General features: G+C 36.8%; 1 protein-coding gene across 1 annotated transcript in view; it reads left to right on the top strand.

Moving 5' to 3' along the window:
* Positions 1–21,622, top strand: part of MOK (MOK protein kinase) — a 100,943-nt gene that overhangs the window by 24,623 nt on the left and 54,698 nt on the right. Inside the window, exons 3-4 of the mRNA XM_036751075.1 lie at positions 14,889–14,978; positions 16,872–16,942. Coding sequence (XP_036606970.1) covers positions 14,889–14,978; positions 16,872–16,942 — 161 coding nt within the window. The remainder of the gene's footprint in view (positions 1–14,888; positions 14,979–16,871; positions 16,943–21,622) is intronic.

Raw genomic sequence — 21,622 nt, 5'->3', positions numbered from 1 at the left:
GTTAGTGTGAAATTAAACCTTAAAGCTTGAATATGAAAAGAGAAAAGCAGTTTCTCAGGTCACAGGGAACATACTGGATGGGTAAGTAGACATTTCAAAGCATAGTAATAACTAACTGTCCATATGCCAAATAAAACACCAGAAGTTTACCTAACACTAATAAATGTCAATGTTTAGCATTTTCTGTGACTTTCCTACATGTCTCCCTTGGTGTGTCTTGTTTTCCTCTCTGTTTGTCTATCTGTCTTGGCAAATTTTTCCTCTAGTTTTCCCTTAACTGATCATAATACAGATCTGAAGTACGGTAATGCTTTCTAGTCAACAAGAGGTCAGACTCTTTGAAACTTCCAGGGCACAGCTCCAAGTGAGCAAAAAGAAAGAGAAAAGAAAAAGAAAAAAATACTTTGAGAAACAGTTGTCAAAAAAATCTTTGTATTTTGCTGCTTAGGAGAGGCCCAAAGTCAGCCATCCTGAGACCCTTACTCTATTATTGACTTAGAATTGTATGTAAGATAGGGTGCAGAATGAAAGCAGGGAGATACAGATGGCCGCAAGTAGTGACATCAGGAGACAATGAAAAGCAGACCTAAGAACTAAAAAAGCACAGCACTCTGAGACTATTTCATAGGCTCTAAATTGCCTTACATATCTCAATTTACCTTTAGGGCATTATAGCATAGTTCAGTAACTGATGTTCACAATAATGAATCATCAAGAAGAGAGTACTTTATTTGTAATAATTCTGTCAAGCGTGTAACACATTTAAGAAAGACTTCTACCAAAATACTCAAATAGGTGAGTTCACTGATTTCCATATTTTGTCCATTGAGTCAGACTGTAACCCTTTCATGCTGCTTGCCCAGCCTGTGTGACTCATCCGTGTACTCCCATAAGTTCACCCCAGGATGTCTATTCAGCTTGCTGGAAGCCTTCCCCGTTTTCAACCTCATGAAACTTTCACCAAAAATAGTTAAGAATTTTTTTTTTAAAGTTCTAATGCTTAAGGGGATAAGCTTTATTTATTTAGAAAATTTACTTATGAGGAAAGCCTTCTTTCCTGACAATGCTATGTGAATGAAATGTTATGTAAATGTATAATAAGTTATTAACTAGGGGCAGCTAGGTGGTGCAGTGAGTAGAGCACTGGCCCTGGAGTCAGGAGGATCTGAGTTCAAATGTGACCTCAGACACTTTACACATGTACTAGCTGTGTGACCTTGGGCAAGTCACTTACCCCAATTGCCCTGCCCCTCCAAAACCAAAAAAAAACCCCAAACAAAAAGTTACTAACTAGTGTTTCATATTTTTCTTAATTTAAAAAGCTAACAAATTTAACATTTTATATTATTTCTTTGTTAAAGTGACATAAAAGCAAAGGTCCAGATTGATTTTTACTTGTGTTTGTGGTTTTTAAATGATTTTTTCTCCTCTGGGTTATTGATCTTTATAGAAGAAAGGTTCATTAGTTTTTTTTTTTAAATTAGTTTTCATATGTTGGAGTTTCTTGAAGCATGCTCCACTTGAACTTCTTTATTGTGTTTTTTCCCCACATAGTTAATGGTAGAGCCTATGTTGAATTTTGACAAAGATCTATTATATGTCTTAAGAAAAAAAAAGTGATTAACTAGCCTGGCAGGCTTTTGGCACAAGAAAAAATAGCTCTTAGGTTTCCAATGTTAATTCTGTTATCCTGATCGAAACAGATGAGACAAATGGAATTATAAATTCTACTTTTAGACTCATTCCATTGATTTAATCATTGGCACATTGTTATTTTGTTTATAACAGTAACTACAAACTTTTCACTTGCTGGGAAAGAGAAATGGACTCTCAAGGGAGGAGATCTTGAAAAAGCAACAACTTTAGATTTTCTTTGAGTATTAATGACATTGGATTCATTGGACAATGAGTAGTTTAATTCTGTTTTAAAGAGTGCAAGTCATTTTTTTCCAAATATACATATGTTTGTGTATGTATATGCATACATATGTATATGTGAGTATGTATGTACATGTGTGTGTATTTATAATGGGTTATTTACCCCTCAAGTCTTTTATGACCTCTGATTTTATCAGGGTCTTTCCTCCATCAATGTACGTACCCTCTTCATACATCTCTAGACAATTTTTCTGAGTGGCTACGGCCAAAATAGTTCATCACTGGGTGGCCAGGCCTGCAGTGATGAGCCTCTGTGCACTTTGCTGGGCTTCTTTCTGGACAACAGAAACAAACAAGTGATTGCAGAGACTTGCTTAGAGCCTTTCCAGATTTGGAAGACCAGCCAGAGTTCTTTGCTGGCACAACCCTTAGGTACTTCCAAGTCGTGATGAGACATATGAATAGGGTTTTAATAGAACATTTAAAAAATATTCCTATGACGTAATATTAGGTGACTTTGTTCCCTTTTACAAACATTTTATTACATTTAAAGTGTTATGAATTATTCCTTGTGTTGTGAGAAAGAGCATCGGACAGGGAATCAGAGAACTTATGTTCTTGTTATTATTCCTTACGTGACCTTGGGGAACTTTCTCTAGCCTTGGTTTCCAGTCTGGGAATTGGACTAGATAATTTTCAAGAGCCCATGCTGTTCCAAACCCTGTGTTTTTCACAATAACTTTTTGTGAATTGGGTCATTGTTGTTGCACTTGATTTACAACTGAAACTGACACTTTGGAGAGAGAGGTCCTATGGAAACTACTGGGGCATAAAAACTGTAGCTCCTGGGCTCCGTTCTCTATTTTTGTGAGGCTTCCATTGTCACACTTTCCTTCTTTTGCTATTGATATTGTTAGTTGATTTTAAATGGATTTCTTGATCATTGCCAATCTAGGAAGCATTAAAATGCACACAATTCAGTGTATGTACTATTTGGGAAATTATGGATTAGTATTTTGTCTTTTGGAAGCTCATCTCACTGTAGAAGTTTATTCAGAGGGTTGGTTTGGGATAGCAAAATTAGTCCCACTTACCTCAGGTCTCATAACATGACCTCCTTTTGGTATCTATTTTGGTGTTTTGTTGTAATTTCTTTGCACTTCTCCAGAGTGAGATGTTGGTAGATCATATTTGGTGAGAAGACTCTTTTACCAAAAGAGTACTCTAAAGTCTACTTAATAATAATAATAACGTTGCCCAAAGAATAGCAAGTCTTTTGTCCTGTGCCCTGAAATTTGAAATGTGGCTCCCGTAAGTTCCCAAACAATAAGACTGTTGGAAATTGCCTGCATTGACCTCTGCTTTGGCTAGCTCTTTTGCCTGTAGATGATAGAAAGGTACAGTGGTGCATAGTGGGGTGGGTAAAGCATTGTGCAGAAAGTTTTTGGTGTAGCACTGACATTTTCTTAAGTCACATTGACACTTAGTGGTCCCAAAATACCCTTTGCAAAAATAAAAAGTGGAGCTTATAAGGTTATAAATGAGAACAAAGGCAAAATAAATGAGTCATGCTGGAAGTTCTCTGTCTTTTAGCATTACGTGTGCTTGCCTTAGAGAAGAATTCTTATTTATGTAGCTGGGAGAGGAAGGATGCAGAAGGATATTCAAATAAACCTCCTGAAAAGTAACTGCTTAAGAATGAAACTCTAATAACTTGAAAGTGCTCTTTGCTTCGAATGATCTTTGAACTTTAATTTCATGTGTAATCCAATGTAAATAATGTCTGTGGTCTTAAAAATCTGTATAAGAATAGAATCAGATTTTTGTAAATGCTAGTTCACTTATTTAAAGGCATATATGATTAATCATTTTTAAAGGGAATAATTCTTTTGCAAAGCAGATAATTTTTTATTTGAAATTTGGATTTTCATATGTTGGATTTGATGTATAGAAAGATTTAAATGAGATTTAGCAGAGGACTTTCCTTTCATATTTACTGGATTGGGCAAGTAAATGTACTTCCTACAAGATTTATGTCGATTTTGAAATTTACTCTTGATCCACCTGATACTTTTTTTTTTTAAAGTAGTAGCTGCTTTCTTTTTGAATTTTCAAACCTGATACTGTTTTCCCTCTCCTAAAGAGTAGTATTCATTAAACATCATTACATGTTTAAGTAAGATACTAAATGCTGGGGGAGATACAGTTGTTTAGCTGTAATATGGCCCTTGCTAGCAGTGGAACTTACAGGATCTAGAACTGGAATAGACTGTAGAATTCTTATGGAATTTGTAAACAATGAGGGAGCTATAACACATAAACAAATAACCATTTCTTTTTTTTTTCAGATTTTCAGATTCAACTATCTTTTGTTTTTACTTTACCTTTTTTTTTCCTGAATCTGTTTCCTCTCCCCTGCCCAGTGAGCCATCCCTTGTAACAAAGAATAAAAAAGGAAAAAAACCAGTATATTGTAGATTTTTTTTAACTAATCTTTTTTGGAGGGGGAAAGGTAGGGCAATTGGGTTAAGTGACTTGCCCAAGATCACACAGCTAGTAAGTGTGTCAAGTGTCTGAGGCCGGATTTGAACTTAGGTCCTCCTGACTAGCGTTGGTACTCTACCCACTGCGCCACCTCGCTGCCCCTAAACTTTGAACTCTTAAATCCCCATGATGAACATAACCTTTTGTCCTTCTATATCTTCCTTTGTCTCCTTCCTAAACTTGGTCATTCTCACCATGACCCCCATTCTCCTCCTTCCCCTATCGTCCCAGTTTATCAACCCTGCCATGGCCTCACTTTCTTCTTTTCACCCATATAACTGACCAATTCAACTGCACACTATACTTGATTCTTGGTCATGTTATGGATTAAAACCCCACCATTTGCTTTCTTTACTCCCACTTGTCATACTGCTGAATCTTAAATAAAAGAGTTAAAATTGAATGAAATACTTTTTAAACATTATATATAAAGCACTGTACTAAATGCTGGAGATACAAATAGAACTAAGCAGCTGTAGTACTCTCAAGGAGTTCACATTTTAATGGGAGAGAGAATGTATGTAAGATGTTTTGGCTATAACTCAGATGGAATAACCCTATGGGCCCTTAGGGTGTAGTGGCAAAGCAGTTGGTAATGTATTTTCTTTAATGTCATTTCTATTGATAAAACCACATCAGGAGACATCAGAGAGGGGAAGGATTGTTACAAACTGGAAGGATGAGGTAAGGTTTTATAGAGGAGATGGCACCTGAGCTGGGTCTTAAAAGGATTGCTAGGGTTTGAGCAGGTAGAGATGATTGTGGTGTTGGAAAGGAGGGGCCATCCCAGGCATATAGGGAAGTTTTATACAGTGGTGGGGTTTGGCTGTTGGCACTTGCCTTTGCCACCAGATCAAGACTATTTTGCACAGGGTATTACTGATTCCATTATGTGCCATTGTACCTTACTATCATCTCTCAGGCAGTATAGCCAGCAGAAGCAAGGATCAATGTATGCACTTTCCAACAGCCTTGTTTGGAAGCCTAGGGGAGCCCAGAGGACTGGGCTGAAGACTTCTTCCATGTGCTAAATAATTCCTGGGTGAGCCTCAGTACTAGTATTTGAAGGATGAGACCAAGGAGGGTGGTACAGTAGAAAAGGAACTGGCTCTGGAGTTAGAGGCTTTGAGTTCAAATTACTCCTGATACGATACTTACTACATGTGTAACCTTAAATAAGTCACTTAACAACTCCCTGGACCTCAGTTTTCTTGTGTGTAAAATGTGAGGATTACACTACTTGGCCTCTCAGGTCCCTTTTTTTCTCTAGATTGAGAAGAGAGAAAGGTAAACTAGAGGAGGGGTAGATTAAGGGAGGATTAGTTTTATGCAAAACAAAATATAGTTTGGATAACTAAGGAAATACAAAAGTATTTATAACTCCTTTTGAGTTAGCAAAGAATAGGAATCTGAAAGAGTGTTCATTGATTAAGATATGGCTGAATGGGTTAATCCATATAAATATGATGAAATACTATTGTGCTTTAAGAAGAAGAATAAAGGGGATAGCTCCTGAGAAACCAGAGAAGACTTAAATGAACTGATGCTGAATAAAGTGAATGAACCAAAACTATTTCTACTGTGATGACAATATTGTAAAGACAAACAACTTTCCAAGACTTAGGAACTCTGATCGGCGTAATAACCAATCACGATTCCAGAAGTTATATGCTGTCTTCCTCCTGATGGAGAGGTGAAAGATTCAGGGTGTAAAATAAGATAGATCCTGACATCTAAATATGTCTAATATCCATATATATGTTTATATGCATATAGCTATATATGTATATTTGTGAGTGTTCATATATATAGTTTTGCTTGCCTGTATATGTTTGTAACAGAGTTTTTGTTTTTCTTATGCTCTAAATTTGGGGAGGAGAGGTAGGGAAGATGGATTTTGCTGATTGAAAAAATAAAATTTAATTTAAAAAAGAATCAATGAAAATAAATGTGAAGGAAGGTGGTTTACAAGTAACAGAACAAATGTGTTACAAAGCAATAATCGTCAAAACTCTTACTGGCTAAGAAATAGAGTGGTGGATCAGTGGGATAGATTAGGTACAAAATACACAGTAGGAAGCGATGATAGTAATCTTGTGTAATCTCTTTACAATTTTACCAGAAGTTTTCATCAAATAGTGAGTTTTTGTCTCAAAAGCTTGAGTCTTTGTGCTTATCAAAATGGAAAGAGATTTGACAGAAACTAGGTATAGACTAATATCTTATACCATATACTATGTCGAAGTCAAAATAGGTACATGATTTAGACATAAAGGGTGATACCATAAGCAAATTAGGGAAACATAGAATAGTTTACCTAGCAGATCTATGGATAAGGGAAGAGTTTATGATCAAAAAAGAGATAAAGAACATTATAGGATGTAAATTAAATAATTTTGATTATATTAAATGAAAAAGACTTTGCACAAACAAAATCAATGCAGCCAAGATTAGAAGGAAAGCAGAAAACCAGGGAAAAATTTACAGCAAATATCTCTGATAAAGATCTTATCTCTCACATATATAGAGAACTGAGTCAGATTTATAAGAATACAAATAATTTCCCAATTGATAAATGGTCAAAGGATATGAACAGGCATTTTTCAGATGATGAAATCAAAGCTATCTATAATCATATGAAAAATGCCCTAAATCACTATTGATTACAGAAATGCAAATTAAAAGAAACTGAAGTACCACCTCACACCTATCAAATTGGTGAATATGACAGAAAAGGAAAATGACAAATGTTGGAGGGAACGGGGGAATATTGGGACACTAATGCATTGTTGGTGCACTGATCTAACCCTTCTGGAGAATAATTTGGAACTATGTCCAAAGGGCTATAAAACTGCATATACTTTGACCCAGCAATCCCACTACTAGGTCTGTATCCCAAAGAAATTTAATTTAAAAGAAAAAAGGAAAGGATCTATATGTGCGAAAATATTTATGGCAGTGCTTTTTGTGGTGACAAAGAATTAGAAATTGAGGAGATGTCCATCAGTTGGGAAATGGCTGAACAAGTTTTGGTATATGATTGTGATGGAATACTATTTTGCTGTAAGAAATGATGAGCTAGATGCTCTCAGAAAAATTTGGAAAGATTTCCATGAACCGATGCAATGTGAAGTGAGCAGAACTAGGAGAACAACATACATTGTAATAGCAATATTGCATGATGATCAACTATGAATGACTTAACTGTTCTCAGCAATACAGTGATCTAAGACAATTCTAAAATTCCATATATAGCTATATGATGAAAAATACTATCCATCCCTAGAGAAAGAACTGATGGAGTCTAAATGCAGATTGAAGCATACTTTTTTACTTTCTTTATTTTTCTTGGTTTATTTTTATTTTTTTGGCCTATGTTTTCTCTTGCAGCATGACTAGTATGGAAATATGTTTTGCACAATTGCACATGCATAACCTATATCAGATTTGCTTGCTATCTCAGGAAGGGCAGAAGGGACGGAGAGAATTTGGAGCTCAAAATAAAAAAAGAATGTTAAAAAAATTTATATGTAATTGGAAAAAGTATTTTAAAAAAGATTTCTTGAAATGTATCTAGGCTTTTTTTTTTTCTGGTCATGGCAATCAGGTAGACTAACGATTATTAATTTTTTTTCTCCTTGGTCTATTTTCCAGATCAATTTTTTTTAACTCTGAAATACCCTGAATTTTCTTCTGGTTTTTTTTCAGTCTCATGGAGTTATTGGCTTCTATTTGGTTCATTATAATTTTCAGGGAGTTTATTGTCTGGGCAAAGTTTTGTACCACTTTGCCGCACTATTAATTTCTTTTCCATTTCTTCCTTATCTCTGATTTCTTTTTTAGTTTTTTCCTCCCTCTGGTGCTTTGACATCTTTTGTAAAAGACATTCTAAACTCTTTAAAAACCTCAAACCGCTTTATTTCTTCCCAGAATTCTAACTGAATTTGTCCCAATTGTGTTTTCCTTTGATCATTAGCATGTGGATGTTTTAAAGTTATCCTCTTCTGGGTTTGTGTCTTGAGTGTCCCTGTTATCATAATAGTTTTTTTATGGTGGGGTTCTTATTTGGTTTACTCATTCTTCCAGTTTACTTCATGACTTCAGATTTTATGTCAGGGCTATACTCTGTGTATTTCTGGATGTAAAGTCCAGGCTGGTCCTTTTGCCCTTGTTCTTGGGGTATTGATTGCTGTGTTGTGCCAAGCTGTCAGGGCTAGCTTAGGCAGGGGACCTGCAGACTATCAGCACTTTCAAAGTAGTCTGATCCAAGGCAAAATCTGATTGCTGCTTCCTTGGTCTGAGATCTGCAAGTTTCTGACCTGGGTTTGGGTCTGAGCAACAGTAGACTGCTGTTAAACTCATCCACAGTTAGCTAGCTGGGCTTTTGTCTGGAATTTCCACCCTGTTTATTTTTCTGCAGGCCTCAGACTTGGAAAGAAGTTGAAACTGAGAGCATGATCTGCTCCTGGGGGGAGATAAGGTCTAAGCCACACCACTGCTGTTTGCTTCCGAACTTGCCCCTCTCTTGGTACTCAGGTCAACAAGGCATGAGACTGCTCCTCAGCCTGGAATGCTACCCCTTGGTGCAGGTCTACCCTGGACCCAGAACTGGGTAGTGATTGACAAAGCTGCACGTTGGCATTTGTTTCCAAACCGTGCATGAGGTCATGGTGCCCTGGTAGGGCTATTGGGCCTTGTCTTGCCCTAGTACCTAGCGTCTTCCTGCACTAAAGTGCTCTATGTGGTTTGCTTCTGTCTAGACTCTGTACCAAGTGTCCAGAAACCTTCTTTGTCTCCCTATGCTCACTGGACCTAGAAAAGTAACTCACTGTGACTTTTTCTTGGATTTCCTGATCAGGATTCAATCTGGTACATTTTCTAGATCTGTTTGGGGGAGTTTTGGTGGAGAGCTCATTGTATTTCTTCCAAACCCTCAACATATCATTTTCTGATGTTGAATCATTGATGGTGCCAAGGATCTTGGTGGTAAGAACTTTCTTTTCTGGTTCTTCACTAGCTGTGGTTGCTGAGAATGTTGGGGCTCAAGCACATGCAGAGGAAATTGCCAGGGAACATCTCCATAGGGGATTATTTCCTTGTGGTTTGACGTCGAGGCTAAAAGCAGGGCTGGTAATCTGAGGGAGGGTTGGGGTGGTAGAGTTGCTATGCTTATGGTTCTTGTGCTTGCTTGCCAGTTAGTGGTGACTGATGGTGGTAGTGGGAATGATGAGCCTCTTTTCCAAAAAGTGCTCTTCTCAATGATGGCTGCAAAGCAGAGGCCTAGCTGAAAGCCCACTTGGTGGTCTGGGGGAACTCTTGTTCCAGGAGCTTTAACCAGCTCCTGGCCTGTCTCCACCAGAGTCATTGAGTTGTTTTGACCCACTTGACCATGCTGCCACTTGTTTCACCTCAGTGTGGCTTGTTGCTTAAGGTAGACTAATTTACCAGTCTTGTTAGTGGCATTAGGTCAGCATTTGATGCGGATGGTCACAAGGATGGCAGGTCCCTTCTCCACATGGGTTGCTCCTCCAGAAATGATGGCTTCAGGGTCTTCATTGGAAGCAGAGCCAGTGGTCTAGTGGGCACTGCTACTCCTAGGCTGCTTGGGTTAATCTGCAGGGAACAGTATGTTTCTACTAAACATTTATATTATTATAGTGAAACTCTGGATTTACTCTATAGGTGTACTGCTAGCAGATTGGGTCGTCAGAGCTTGGCTGTCTGCATGTCTCCATTAGGGCTCTTGGGTTACCCGTGAATGGTGTTGAGCTCCCCTAATGCTTTTGGCTCAACTCCCCAATTCACTGTACCTCCCAATATCAGTGACCAGTAGTTAGTATCCCAATATCATCCAATTAGTTAATAATGCCACTTACTTTTACAAATGGATATTTACTGAAAAGAAATAGTAAGAACAACAACAAAATCTCCCCTCTCCCCAAGCATGGGCATCTCTTCTCCACCACCTTAGCCCTTGGGCACAGGGGCTCAGATGTAAAGTAACCACTATAAACATTTCATCTTGTAGGGTCACTTTCAGATGTGGCAAAGCCATTGGACCAGTTCTTCTCTTGCTGCAGGACATACCTGGGCTGGGTCCCCACCACAGTTTGCTCCTTGGTGCTGTGCTCCTCACCCGACTGCTATCAATGCCAGTGGGAGCTCCATAACCTCAGACTTTTAAAGTTATCAATTAGTCAGTGGTGGAGGGAGGGATAGTAGGGGAGAGAAAACTTAATCCTCCTCTGTCCTAATCCCTGCCCAGGGCAGTTCCTTCTCAGAAGTCCTTCATCACTAGCACTGACTACGACTTGACTGGGCTACTCCTGAAGCCTGTGATTATGAACTGGCTACCTGGGTTACACAGGCCCTGAGATGTGTCAGCCAAATACAAGATATTTTCTGTGTGGCATCATCTACTTTCATCCAGTGACCCAAAGTCCCAGTGATCCTTTCAAATTGAAAAAAGATTGAAAATGGAAAAATTTGAGATTGAAATTCAAATCAAAAATTGAAATTCATATTGAAAAAAAAGTTATCCACACTTAATGTACTTTTGGTTGACTAATCAAGATGTCTAGTCCTTCTGGTGATTAAATGGATCTGGAGTGGACACTTACCTTTATACTTTCTAATCCAGAGGTTATTCTGCTTGGAAGAGAAAAGCATAATTGGAGTTGAACAGTTCAGTTTATTCACTATTATGTATCATCATATATTAACATTGGTTGTTTTTCCTTGCTAAATAGTACGCCATGGGATCATCCTGATTCTTTTTCTAAAGTCTTTTAAAATCTAGAGTACATATCAGATTATTCCTGGTGTTCTTCTCCTCCCATTCCTATCATTTTTTCTTCAACAGCCAATTACTACTTTGTGGAATAGGATCATACAGGCTGTTTCTAAAGTCTGGACACATAGGCAAAAATGCATATTTTCAGGAAATGAAATGAATGAAATTTTCAACAACCTTTTATTTAATTGGAATATTAACAAATAACATCTTCAATATGATTGCTGTCATTTGTGATGCAAAGGTTGATGTGCTTCACAAGATTCATGTGAACACAATGCAATAACTTCACATTTCCTATGTGTCCAGACTTTAGGAACACCCTGTAGATTTAGAAGTAAAAGGGATCTTAGAGGTCATCTAGTTCAATATCTCATTTTGCAGATAAAGAAACTGAGGCCCAGAGAGGTTGATTGATTTGTCCATGGTCACACGTGGCAAAATTGATATTTGAACTTGGAGCCCCGACTCTAATCACATCATTCTTTTTTCTGTTGGGATGTTGTAGGAGGTATCTTTTTTTTTTCTGGTAGGGATTGAACTAGATTAGTTTTGAAATCCTATGCTTATTACATCAACACAGGTTGCAGTCCCTATAAAGATTTAGTAGATGTTCTTTGGGAGTTTTCTGTGCCCAAAAAATTCGTCACTCTGAGGTGAAAACCAAACAGCTAGTTTGGTCCTCAGACAGCAGGCATACTGCCCATCAATGAGGCCATACTCAATCCTGCCTTTCCAGCTTGGTTTGCTTTGCTGTAGCTGGCAGGGCCTTTCAGAAGCCAGGCCATGTTTTCACTAGGATTTTAGTGAAGGAGAATATTGGTGGAAAAAAAGATGGACTTTCGTGCCAAGGAGTAAATTACCTTGTATCTATTTTTGTATACATTTATGTATATTACATGTTGTTTCTTCCAAAAATAGTATAAGCTCCTTGAGGACAGGGATTATTTCATATTTTTTGTATGTGCTCCCCGTGCTTAGCACAGCATCTGACACCTAGTGAGCACTTAATAAATGCTTGTTTTAATCTTCTTTATTAATTTATTTCACCCCTTTTTTGCCCCTTTTCTTTCCCTGCTCAGTTAAGCAAGTTGTTAAAAAAAATCTTCTCTTCCTACTTCCCTGTCAGCCTCTCAGTTAGTTTTCTTTTGCTGTCTTCTTTTCCAAGAAGCTTTTCTTTGATTTGTCCTCATTTTTTATCTTCACTTCCAATTTATTCTGAATTATTTTCTGATTCATGGCCTGTACCATTATTTGTTTCTTCTTCATTTTCTGTTTTGGTTATGAGATTAAAACTTCTTAAGTACCAAACATGAGGAATGAACTTAGTTCAAAAGAAAGAATTTTCTTTGGCAAAAGTGCCACTACAGAACATTCCTATGGTAGTGGCATATTTCTGCATTTTAGAGAGAGACCTTATAAAGCTGTTGTCTTGGGGATCAATTTGCGTATTAAATGTCACTCTAGGAGAGAGGATATATGAATTTTCAAGGGCAGCCAGCACCCAAAGTGGTGGTGGTGGTGGGGACATTCAGCCAAACATGATAACATGCCTTTAGCAATAGTGCTTAATAATGGCAAGGGCAGAGGGCAGAGGTTAAGACTGGTCCTCAAAATATGGGACTCCCATATTATCTAAAACAGCTTGTTTCATGAATTCATATTTCTCAGAGTGAGGCATATTAGAAGTTAGGGATGATTGGGTAGGATCTACAGTGGCAATAACAGAGATGGGATAGAAGAGGTAGGTTAAATTTGGTACTTCTGAGACTTCCTCCTCATGAGGGACATAAAGAGAATAAATGAACAAGTAGCCCACGAATCAAAACACAGAATTCAGAATAGATTGGAAGAGAAGTATCAAGGAGGGCAAAGAAAAACTTCTTAGAAAACGGAACAGCAAAATAAAGTACTTAATTGAAGGTTTGGAGGCAAGGCAAAGAGGAAGGATTTGGAATCACTTATTTAACTGAGCAGGGAAGAAGAAAGGTCAAACCGAGAGAGAGAAATTGATTTCATTTGACCTTTAGTAAGCATTTTTTTAAGCATCTCCTGTGTGCCAAGCACTCTGTTAGCTGCTGGGATTACAAAGATGTAAATAAATGAGTCCTTTCCCTCAAGGATTTTGCAATCTGGAGGAGGCAGCATATATTACAGGCTAGTTTTTATGGGGAAAGTGCTTGTAGCTGGGTAACTAAAGAAAGGATTCATGTAGAAGATCTTATGATCTGAGACTGGAAGTGATACAAGGGATTCTGAGTGGCAAAGATGAGGAAGGAATGCACTCTTGTCGGTAAAAAGGTCAGGAAACAGTAAAAGAAAGAGAAACGAACAACTTTAGTCAATTCAAAAGAACTTGGAGTAAGGCAGGCAAATGGGGCTGGGTGTTGGGGGGAGTCTGTAGGAAAAAATCTCAGTACTAACATCAAAGGAGTATGACAAAAGACATGGAGCCTAATACAAGCATAACCTTTATAATTAAAAATGGAATGATTAAATACTGTAGTGAAATGAAAAAATGGGCAGAATGGATAAGAAAAATAAACCACAGTGGTAATTCCCATTTCACAGTGTATAAATTGTCCCAGGAAAGAAATAGTTTTCAAAGGAGGAAGCACATTATTAGTAATTACTTGAAAAAATACTCATCCCTAATAGTAAAAGATACAAATTAAAACGATTGGCAGAAGTAAATAAAAGCAACAAAATGGAATGTTTATGTGGTTGTGGAGAAACAGATTCACTCACTGCTGGTGAAATAGAAAATTTGGGGGATTATTGACTTAGAGATTGTTTTTGGTTAACAGTCTTGTAGTGTGCAATAAATGTTATAAGTATAAACATATAATCCAGTAATTGCATTGTTGAGGAGTGCGAATAAAAACAGAACAGTTGCTTAAAGATTTTCAGTGCAGTGTTCTATGCAAATGCAAAAAAGGGCAAATAACCTAAATGGAGGAATAGTTATATTAATTATGTTATATTGATATAATAGAAAATTATAATATTAATTATATTATTAATTATAATAAATTATAATATTAAGACAAACAAGTATGAGGACTGTGAGGAAATCTGAAACAGGCTTTATGAAATAATTCAAAGCAAAACAGAACCAGAAGGATAAGTAGATACAGAAAATGAGAAAGGACAAAGAGTTCTGATGAGGATTTACAGAGACTGATATTTTAAAAGTGTTATGATATTTTATGCATCAAAATTAGTTTTAACATAAGTAGTTACTAAATAAATTTAATTTGTAATGATGTTCAGTGTCAAATTTTAAAGAAAATGTTAGATAATTCTAAAGTAAACCAAAGAATTGATCTTCAGGAAGTATCTTCATCTCTGCTTTTTTCTCTATCTCTGTCTCTGTGTCTCATTTATGCAAAAAAAAAAAAAAAGCCAAAAAATTCTTCTGAGAGTGTAACCAGGGCTGAACTTAGCATCTATTCAAAGCTACATAAGCCTTGATTTTCAGGGGTTAATGGTGAAGATCAGTTTATTTAACCATTTTTAAACTACAGCTATTATAACAGAATTTAGAATATAGTTTTTGTGCCAGAAGCAGCTGTCTTTTTTTTTTTTTACAGTTGTGATCCTGTATATTAAAATGTACTGTTTAAAAAACAAATCTAAGTTTTAAATTGTAGTGTTTTTTACCTATAAATAGCATTGAACAAGTGAATAATCTACGAGAAATACAAGCACTGAGGCGTCTGAATCCACACCCAAATATTCTTACATTGCATGAAGTTGTCTTGTAAGTATAATTTTTTTTAAGTTTTCTATATTTTGATGCTTGTTATTTAATCTTTCTTTAACAGAAAATAAAGTTTATGTCAAGATTTTAAACTTCTTTTGGCTGCTCAGAAAAAAAAAATCATGTCTTTTTTCTTAACTTAAACTCCATTTTATTTGGACATTTAATGAGCACACAGGATTTCTGACTTCCAGGCCTGGAATTCACTTCATGAGGAGAACATATTAAAAAAGAAAACCTAAGGAAAGTAACTAGATTGTATGAAAAAAATATATAGGTCAGTGGTAGAAAGTTGGTGAATGACTTTGGCGCAAAGGAACATGTTTTGAAATTTGAATTCACACATTTATTTCTTCATGCAACATATATTAAGAGCCTCCTGTATACAGAAACACTGCTCAGCACTGGAGGTGGTGATATGAAGACAACTAAATTAAGACAGACTCCCTGAAGTCATATAGTTTACAATCTAGTAGTTCATTGATGACTTAATGGGAAAATATTGTAAAGTTATTTCAAAGGCAAGACCTTTCTATTTCCTTTATGCCATTTGTTTAATACATTAATGGTGTCTAATAACCTTTCCTGATAAAGTCCTGTAATTTCAGAGGAATTTTTATTTAATTCCAATTACAAGATGATTGTTTTAAAGTTTACCTAGTAGCCAGACCTGCAGTATATAACATCTCCTTAGGGTCCAGTTTTATAACTGTGAAATTCCTAGTTTGATAGGTCCAAATGGAACTCTACAGACAGCTACAGAATTGTCACCTCAAGGATTCTGTCTTTAATTTTCTGTGAACTACTTCAGTCAGTGTATTGATAGAAAGTATTCTTAAATTCAGCAGCCTGGCTCCAACTAAGCACCAAAATCTTGGTCCTTAAAACCCAGCAGAAAACTCACCTAGAAATCTCTTTTTAAGTGACATTTATCCTTGGCTATCATTAACTATTTTGAGTAAATCAGTTTCATTTGCCCTAGACTGACAATGGACCACTCGCAAGGATCCTTAAAAAATTTTTTTTGAAGCTCAAATGCCCCTCAGGTGGGTTTGGGGTAATGCAGAAAAAATTGTTTGAGTATCTCCATCCATCCATTTCAAGGAGAATTGGAATTAAGGTGAAGCCAGGCATTGCTGAACAGTTGTTGTCTTCCTCCTAATTTTGCTGTGGCTCATTTATGATTCCATTCTTTTCTCATTTCTCAAAACAGTTTTATAGGTAAGTGTTGATAGCTAAGCCATAGTAAAACCTTCTCTCCATGTATACAGTGATAATGATAACAGCTTATATTTACTTAGTGCCTTAGAGTTCACCAGGTGCGTTCCTTGCCCTGTGGGGCAGGCAGGCAGAGAGGTAGGAAAATATCATTTTCAATATTTGACCAGTAAAGAAGCTGAGATTCAGTCAGTGGCAGAACTGGGATCCTTGAACCCAGGTTTTTTCAGTTATGAGTCCAGTGCTCTATTCACTTCATGCTGTCCAAGAGTTAGTGTTTTGAATTGGAATGTTTTTTAAATTTTCTTTTGTTTTTCTCACTTAGCAGACCCCTCCTATTGGGATTTTCTCTTCATTTTGCATGTTGTTGATTTTGTTTTTGCAAAGCACAGCCTATCTGCCTGTTAGGTGTCCTTGAGATATTATGTTATTTATATGAGAAAAGACTTTTAGAATTCTGCCTTGAACTAAATTCTTACTATTATTTCAACTTAATTTTGTCTGTTTATAAATATTGATTTAAAACCAAACTTTCCCTTTTAACCACTAAGCTGTTGTCTTTGTACAATGTGTAGGAGTGCCTTATGTTTACAAACTATATTTAGAAATGAAATGAAGATTTGAGTATACTTCCTGATGAGGAGAAAACAGAATAAAAAATGCTTTTTTCTTCAGTGACAGAAAAACTGGTTCTCTTGCACTAATATGTGAACTTATGGACATGAATATTTATGAGCTAATACGAGGTACGTTGACTAACTTGAAAGCCGATCTAAAGACCTATTTTAAAATATAGAGTTGTTAGACCTATTTACATATGTTGAAACACTTTAGTTTTTGAGAATTGTTATTTTAGAATGGTAGCGATAATTAATGTGTAGTACAGTGACATTGTACTCACTCACTGGAAATTTCTTATTCAGCAACTTGAAATGCTGTGATTATGATTTCAAACTGAAAGGAAGCAGATAAACCATCAGAGGATCCAAAGCAGATGTTAATAAGACCATGATGTCCTAGGCGAGCTTCTCAGACCCTTCTTCAGAGTAGATTTACTCTAATTTTAACAAGTTTGGTTGTCTGTTTTTTTGGCATATTAGAACCAGGAAGGGGAGAGTATGCCTGGAGCCAGGCAAAGGCACAGGAAGGGACAACTGACTGCCTAATAATACAACTTTAAAAAACGAATTTAAAAAGCACAGCAGTCCAGAACCCTTTAGCATAAGGGACAGAGCACCTTATACAGCTCAGTTGCCTCCAAGATAAAATGCAGTAATTAATATTTATGATAACGATTATTATAAAAAAGATTACATTATGCTTAACATACTCTAAGAAGGTAGGGAAGTGGGGTAAAAGAAGATTTTCATTTAAAATTATTAAAATTCTAAATGTTTTATGCTTAAAGGTGTAAGTCCCATTTATCTGAAAGTCCCCTTGTGTGAGACACCTTATTCCTTAGAAGTGTCAGAAAAATGAGGTGTTATAGTACATTACATTTAAACATGTCACATATGCTATATATGATTTAGAATATTTTTGTGCATTTATATCTAATGTATAATATGACAAAGTATACAATTTAAAAACACTGTTTTGTAGGTTTTTCCAGGTTGTTATGAAGTCCATATCATCCCCATTTCTGTAGAACCGTCTGTTGTAAACTAAAAACAAAAATAAATTAAAAAAAATAAATAAAAAGGAAAAAAAACACACTTTTTTATTAATTTAGTTTGTAATATCTTTTTACTGTTAACCTAGCTGATTGATAGTCTGCATTTCTTAAGCACACACATTAAATAGTTAATTCTCAAAACTCAGGCGCAAGGGAGAATTTGTGCAATAATATATACACAAATATTCAAAGCAATTTATTTTTGAATTAAAAATTTTTAACTCCCAAAGGTAAGGGAATGTGTCTAATTAGAGAAATTTAATCTGAAACATCTTTCTCCATCTAGACCAGGCCTGCATAACCTGTGGCCCCCCCAAAGGATTTCAGGCAGCCTTCAAAAAATGCAGAGGAAACCATCCTCTTCATTTTCCACAGGCCACCTGAAATCCTTTGGCATGCAGGTTGTGCAGGCCTGACCTAAACAGACTGTAGAAAATGGAGAATTTCATAGCTTGGCAGCCATCTTCTCTGCTTGTCTAAGTCTGGCCCCTCCTTCAAGGTTCAATTCAAGTCTTATCTCCTCCATGAAGCCTTCCTTGACTACCCCAGCCCTTGATTATTTCTTTCTCTGAATTCCCTATAGCACTACTGACTCTGCCCGTCATTGATAGCATACACGACCTCACATTATCATCTCTCTCTCTCTCTCTCTTTCTCTCTCCCCCTCTCTATCTCTCTCTATCTCTGTCTATCTGTCGTCTATCTCTCTATCTGTCTCTCTATGTCTGTATCTCTGTATCTCTGTATCTCTGTATCTATCTATCTATCTATCTATCTATCTATCTATCACCTATATCCCTAACTAGATTGTGAGTACTTCTAAGGCAGGAACTATGCCCAGTACTTTTTTGTAACTGACACATAATAAGCACTCGTACGTTTATTGATGATGATGACATTGTATTATAACGAGTCAGTCCTTGCTGTTTTACCAAGAATGGTTTTTCTCTTGTGTTTGTTTACCAGCCTCTTAGATTATTGGATATATTTGAAGTTAGAGGATGAATCAATGATGAAATAGGGGAACAGTCACTCAATAAGTAGAGTATCTAGTAATGTGCTAAATGTGGAGGAATTTTGAGGAATAGGAAGAAAGTGTAAGATTTGGTTCTTGCCCTTAATATGTGTATAATCTGATTGATACAAAGCTAAAAAATGTCCAAATGGTAGACACTTGCACTTGTGATGTAGAGGGAGGAGCACTTGATTCAGTCAGAAATCCTGAAGTATAAAACTACCTCTGCTACTGATTTGCTGTACCTGGGCAAGATCATTTCTTCTTTCAGGGCCTCAGTTTCTCCAACTATATAATGAAGGAATTCTATTAGATGATCTGTAACCCTAACACGATTCTAATTGCTAGACCTTGTGATTCTAGCTATGAATACAATAGAAGTTCAGAGGAGGAAGAGATCATTGTGAGTCACAGTAGTTAGAGAAGGCTTCCTAGAGGAACAGGGAACTTGAACTTGGGCCTTGAAAGATTTCGCTTGCTAAGTGGGAGAAGGGAAGGATGACATTCCACAGGGTAGGAGAACAGCAATTATTTTGGTAAGAATTTTGAGCTTTTCCAAGTTTTTCTAGAAAATTGAGAATGTAACAATATCCTTCCTTAAAATGTTAAATATACCTATGTTTTGATCTCTAATAAGATCTTTGTTGGAATGCCATTTCAATTTTGAGATTATTGCTCTTTTATTTTATGTAATATTTCTCCTACATTTAGCTCCAAACAGAATTGTAATTGTATTACCTACATATTTGTGTTTGCCTGGTTTCTTGCTTTTTGCAGCTGATTCCTGCTTTTGGAATCCCTCCTTCCTTTTATCCCCTCCTTCAACTTCCTTACAATCAGAAATCTCTAAAAAATGGAATTGGTTGACTTGTAGAGTTGAGCTTTCCCTCATTAGGGGTATTTCAGGCAGAGGTTGTTTGTTGGGAATGCTGTAAAGAAAATGCTTTGGGTCAGACTAGGTCACCTCCGAACCCCTTTCTAGCTCTGAGAGTCTGTGATTTTAGGTCTTGGTTCTTGGCTAGCCTACACTAGCTTTCTAGACTAACCTGACTCACAAACCCATAGAACTGATTGGTGGTGATCTGACAGTGAGTCACATTATTCAAGACTCTAAAGTTCAACACCTGCATTTCTCATGCTGGGAATTCTCAGTTTTGCTTTACTGATTCAGGTTTACTCTTTGCATAGGTTCCTAACCTTAAAACAAAATTAGTATGAGCGATTTAGGGAGCCTGCTGGTCTTGTTATTGATGTAATGAATAGCTCATAATTTTTTAGTACTTTATATTTACAAAGCACTTTCTCCACAGCAACTCATAATGTAGATAATGAACAGATTGCTTTTTGGCTCCTAAAGGCCAAAGATTATGCGTATTATCTCTATTTTAAGGAAACTAAACCTCAACATGTGTGACCTATGCAATATCACACGATTTGCAAGTAGCGGAGCTAGGACTGAAGCTCAGTTCTCCTGACTTAAAAGTTCAATGATCTTCTACATCTTGCTGCTTTTTACTATAACTGCTTTCTCCAAAATTTTCAGTTATCTCCTAGATGTCCTTTTCTCAGTCCTCATCCTTCCTGGCTTTTGATCCATTCAATCACCCTCTTCTCTTTGACATTCTCTTCTCTCTAGATTTTCATGGCACTTCTCTGTCTTGGTTGGCCTCCTACATGCACAACTGCTGCTTCTCCGTCTTTTTTGCTCAGTCTTCATCCAGGTCATTCCTGCCCACTGTGGGTATCCATCAAGCCTCTGTTCTGTCCTGGTCTCTCTTTTCTTCTCCCTCTATGTTATTTCACATGATGATCTTGTCAGTAGCCCTGGAATTCATTATCTCTGTGGAGGTGATTCTTAGATCTGTATGTTGCTGCTGTTCACTTGTTTTAGTTGTGTCTGACACTTTGTGACCCCCTCTGAGGTTTTCTTGGCAGAGATACTGGAATGGTTTGCCATCTCCTTCTCTAGCTCATCTTACAGATGAGGAAACTGAGGCAAACAGGCTTAAGTGACTTGCTCAGGGTTACACAGCTAGTGAATATCTGAGGCTAGATTTGAACTCAGGTCTTCCTGAGTCTAGGCCTGGTACTCTATCCGCTGTTTCTATCCGCCACCTTGTTTCCCATGAGATCTATATGTCCAGCCCTAATCTTTTTCCTCACCTCCAGACTCAGAAGTATCCAGCTCTCTATTAGACATCTAGAACTGGATTTTGTACAGACATTTGTACAAAATTAGGCTAAATCTAATTTCTGTCAGACTATTTCCCAGAAATTTTTGTCTAATAGTGAATCTTTACCCCAATAGGTGAGACCATTGGGTTTATCAAATGCCAGTCTACTAGGTTCTTTTGTTCCTGTGTGTTGTTTTTATCTAATTTGTCTACTAATCAATCCTTTGTTTTTAGCTAGTACCCAAGAGTATTGATGATTAATAATAATTAGCCGCCATTTACATAGACCTTTATGGTTTACAAAATGCTTTACCAACATTATCTCACTTGATCCTCACAACAACCCTGGGAGGTAGGTGCTATTTTTACCTCCATTTTACAGATGAGGAAACTGAGGCAGGCAGTGGTTAAGTGACTTAACCAGGGTCATACAGCTAGTAAGTATCCGAGGCTGAATTTGAACTCAGGTCTTCTTGACTCCACATCTAACACTGTGCCACTTAGCTGCTTTGTAGTTTAGTTTGCAACCTCGTACTCCTCAACTGCCTTTGTCCATCATTTC

The sequence above is a fragment of the Trichosurus vulpecula genome, chromosome 3, assembly GCF_011100635.1.
Source record: "Trichosurus vulpecula isolate mTriVul1 chromosome 3, mTriVul1.pri, whole genome shotgun sequence".
In the NCBI taxonomy this organism is placed as follows: Eukaryota; Metazoa; Chordata; class Mammalia; order Diprotodontia; family Phalangeridae; genus Trichosurus; species Trichosurus vulpecula.
The sequence above is the reverse complement of the archived record's forward strand: the minus strand, read 5'-3'. Positions and strand labels throughout refer to the sequence as shown.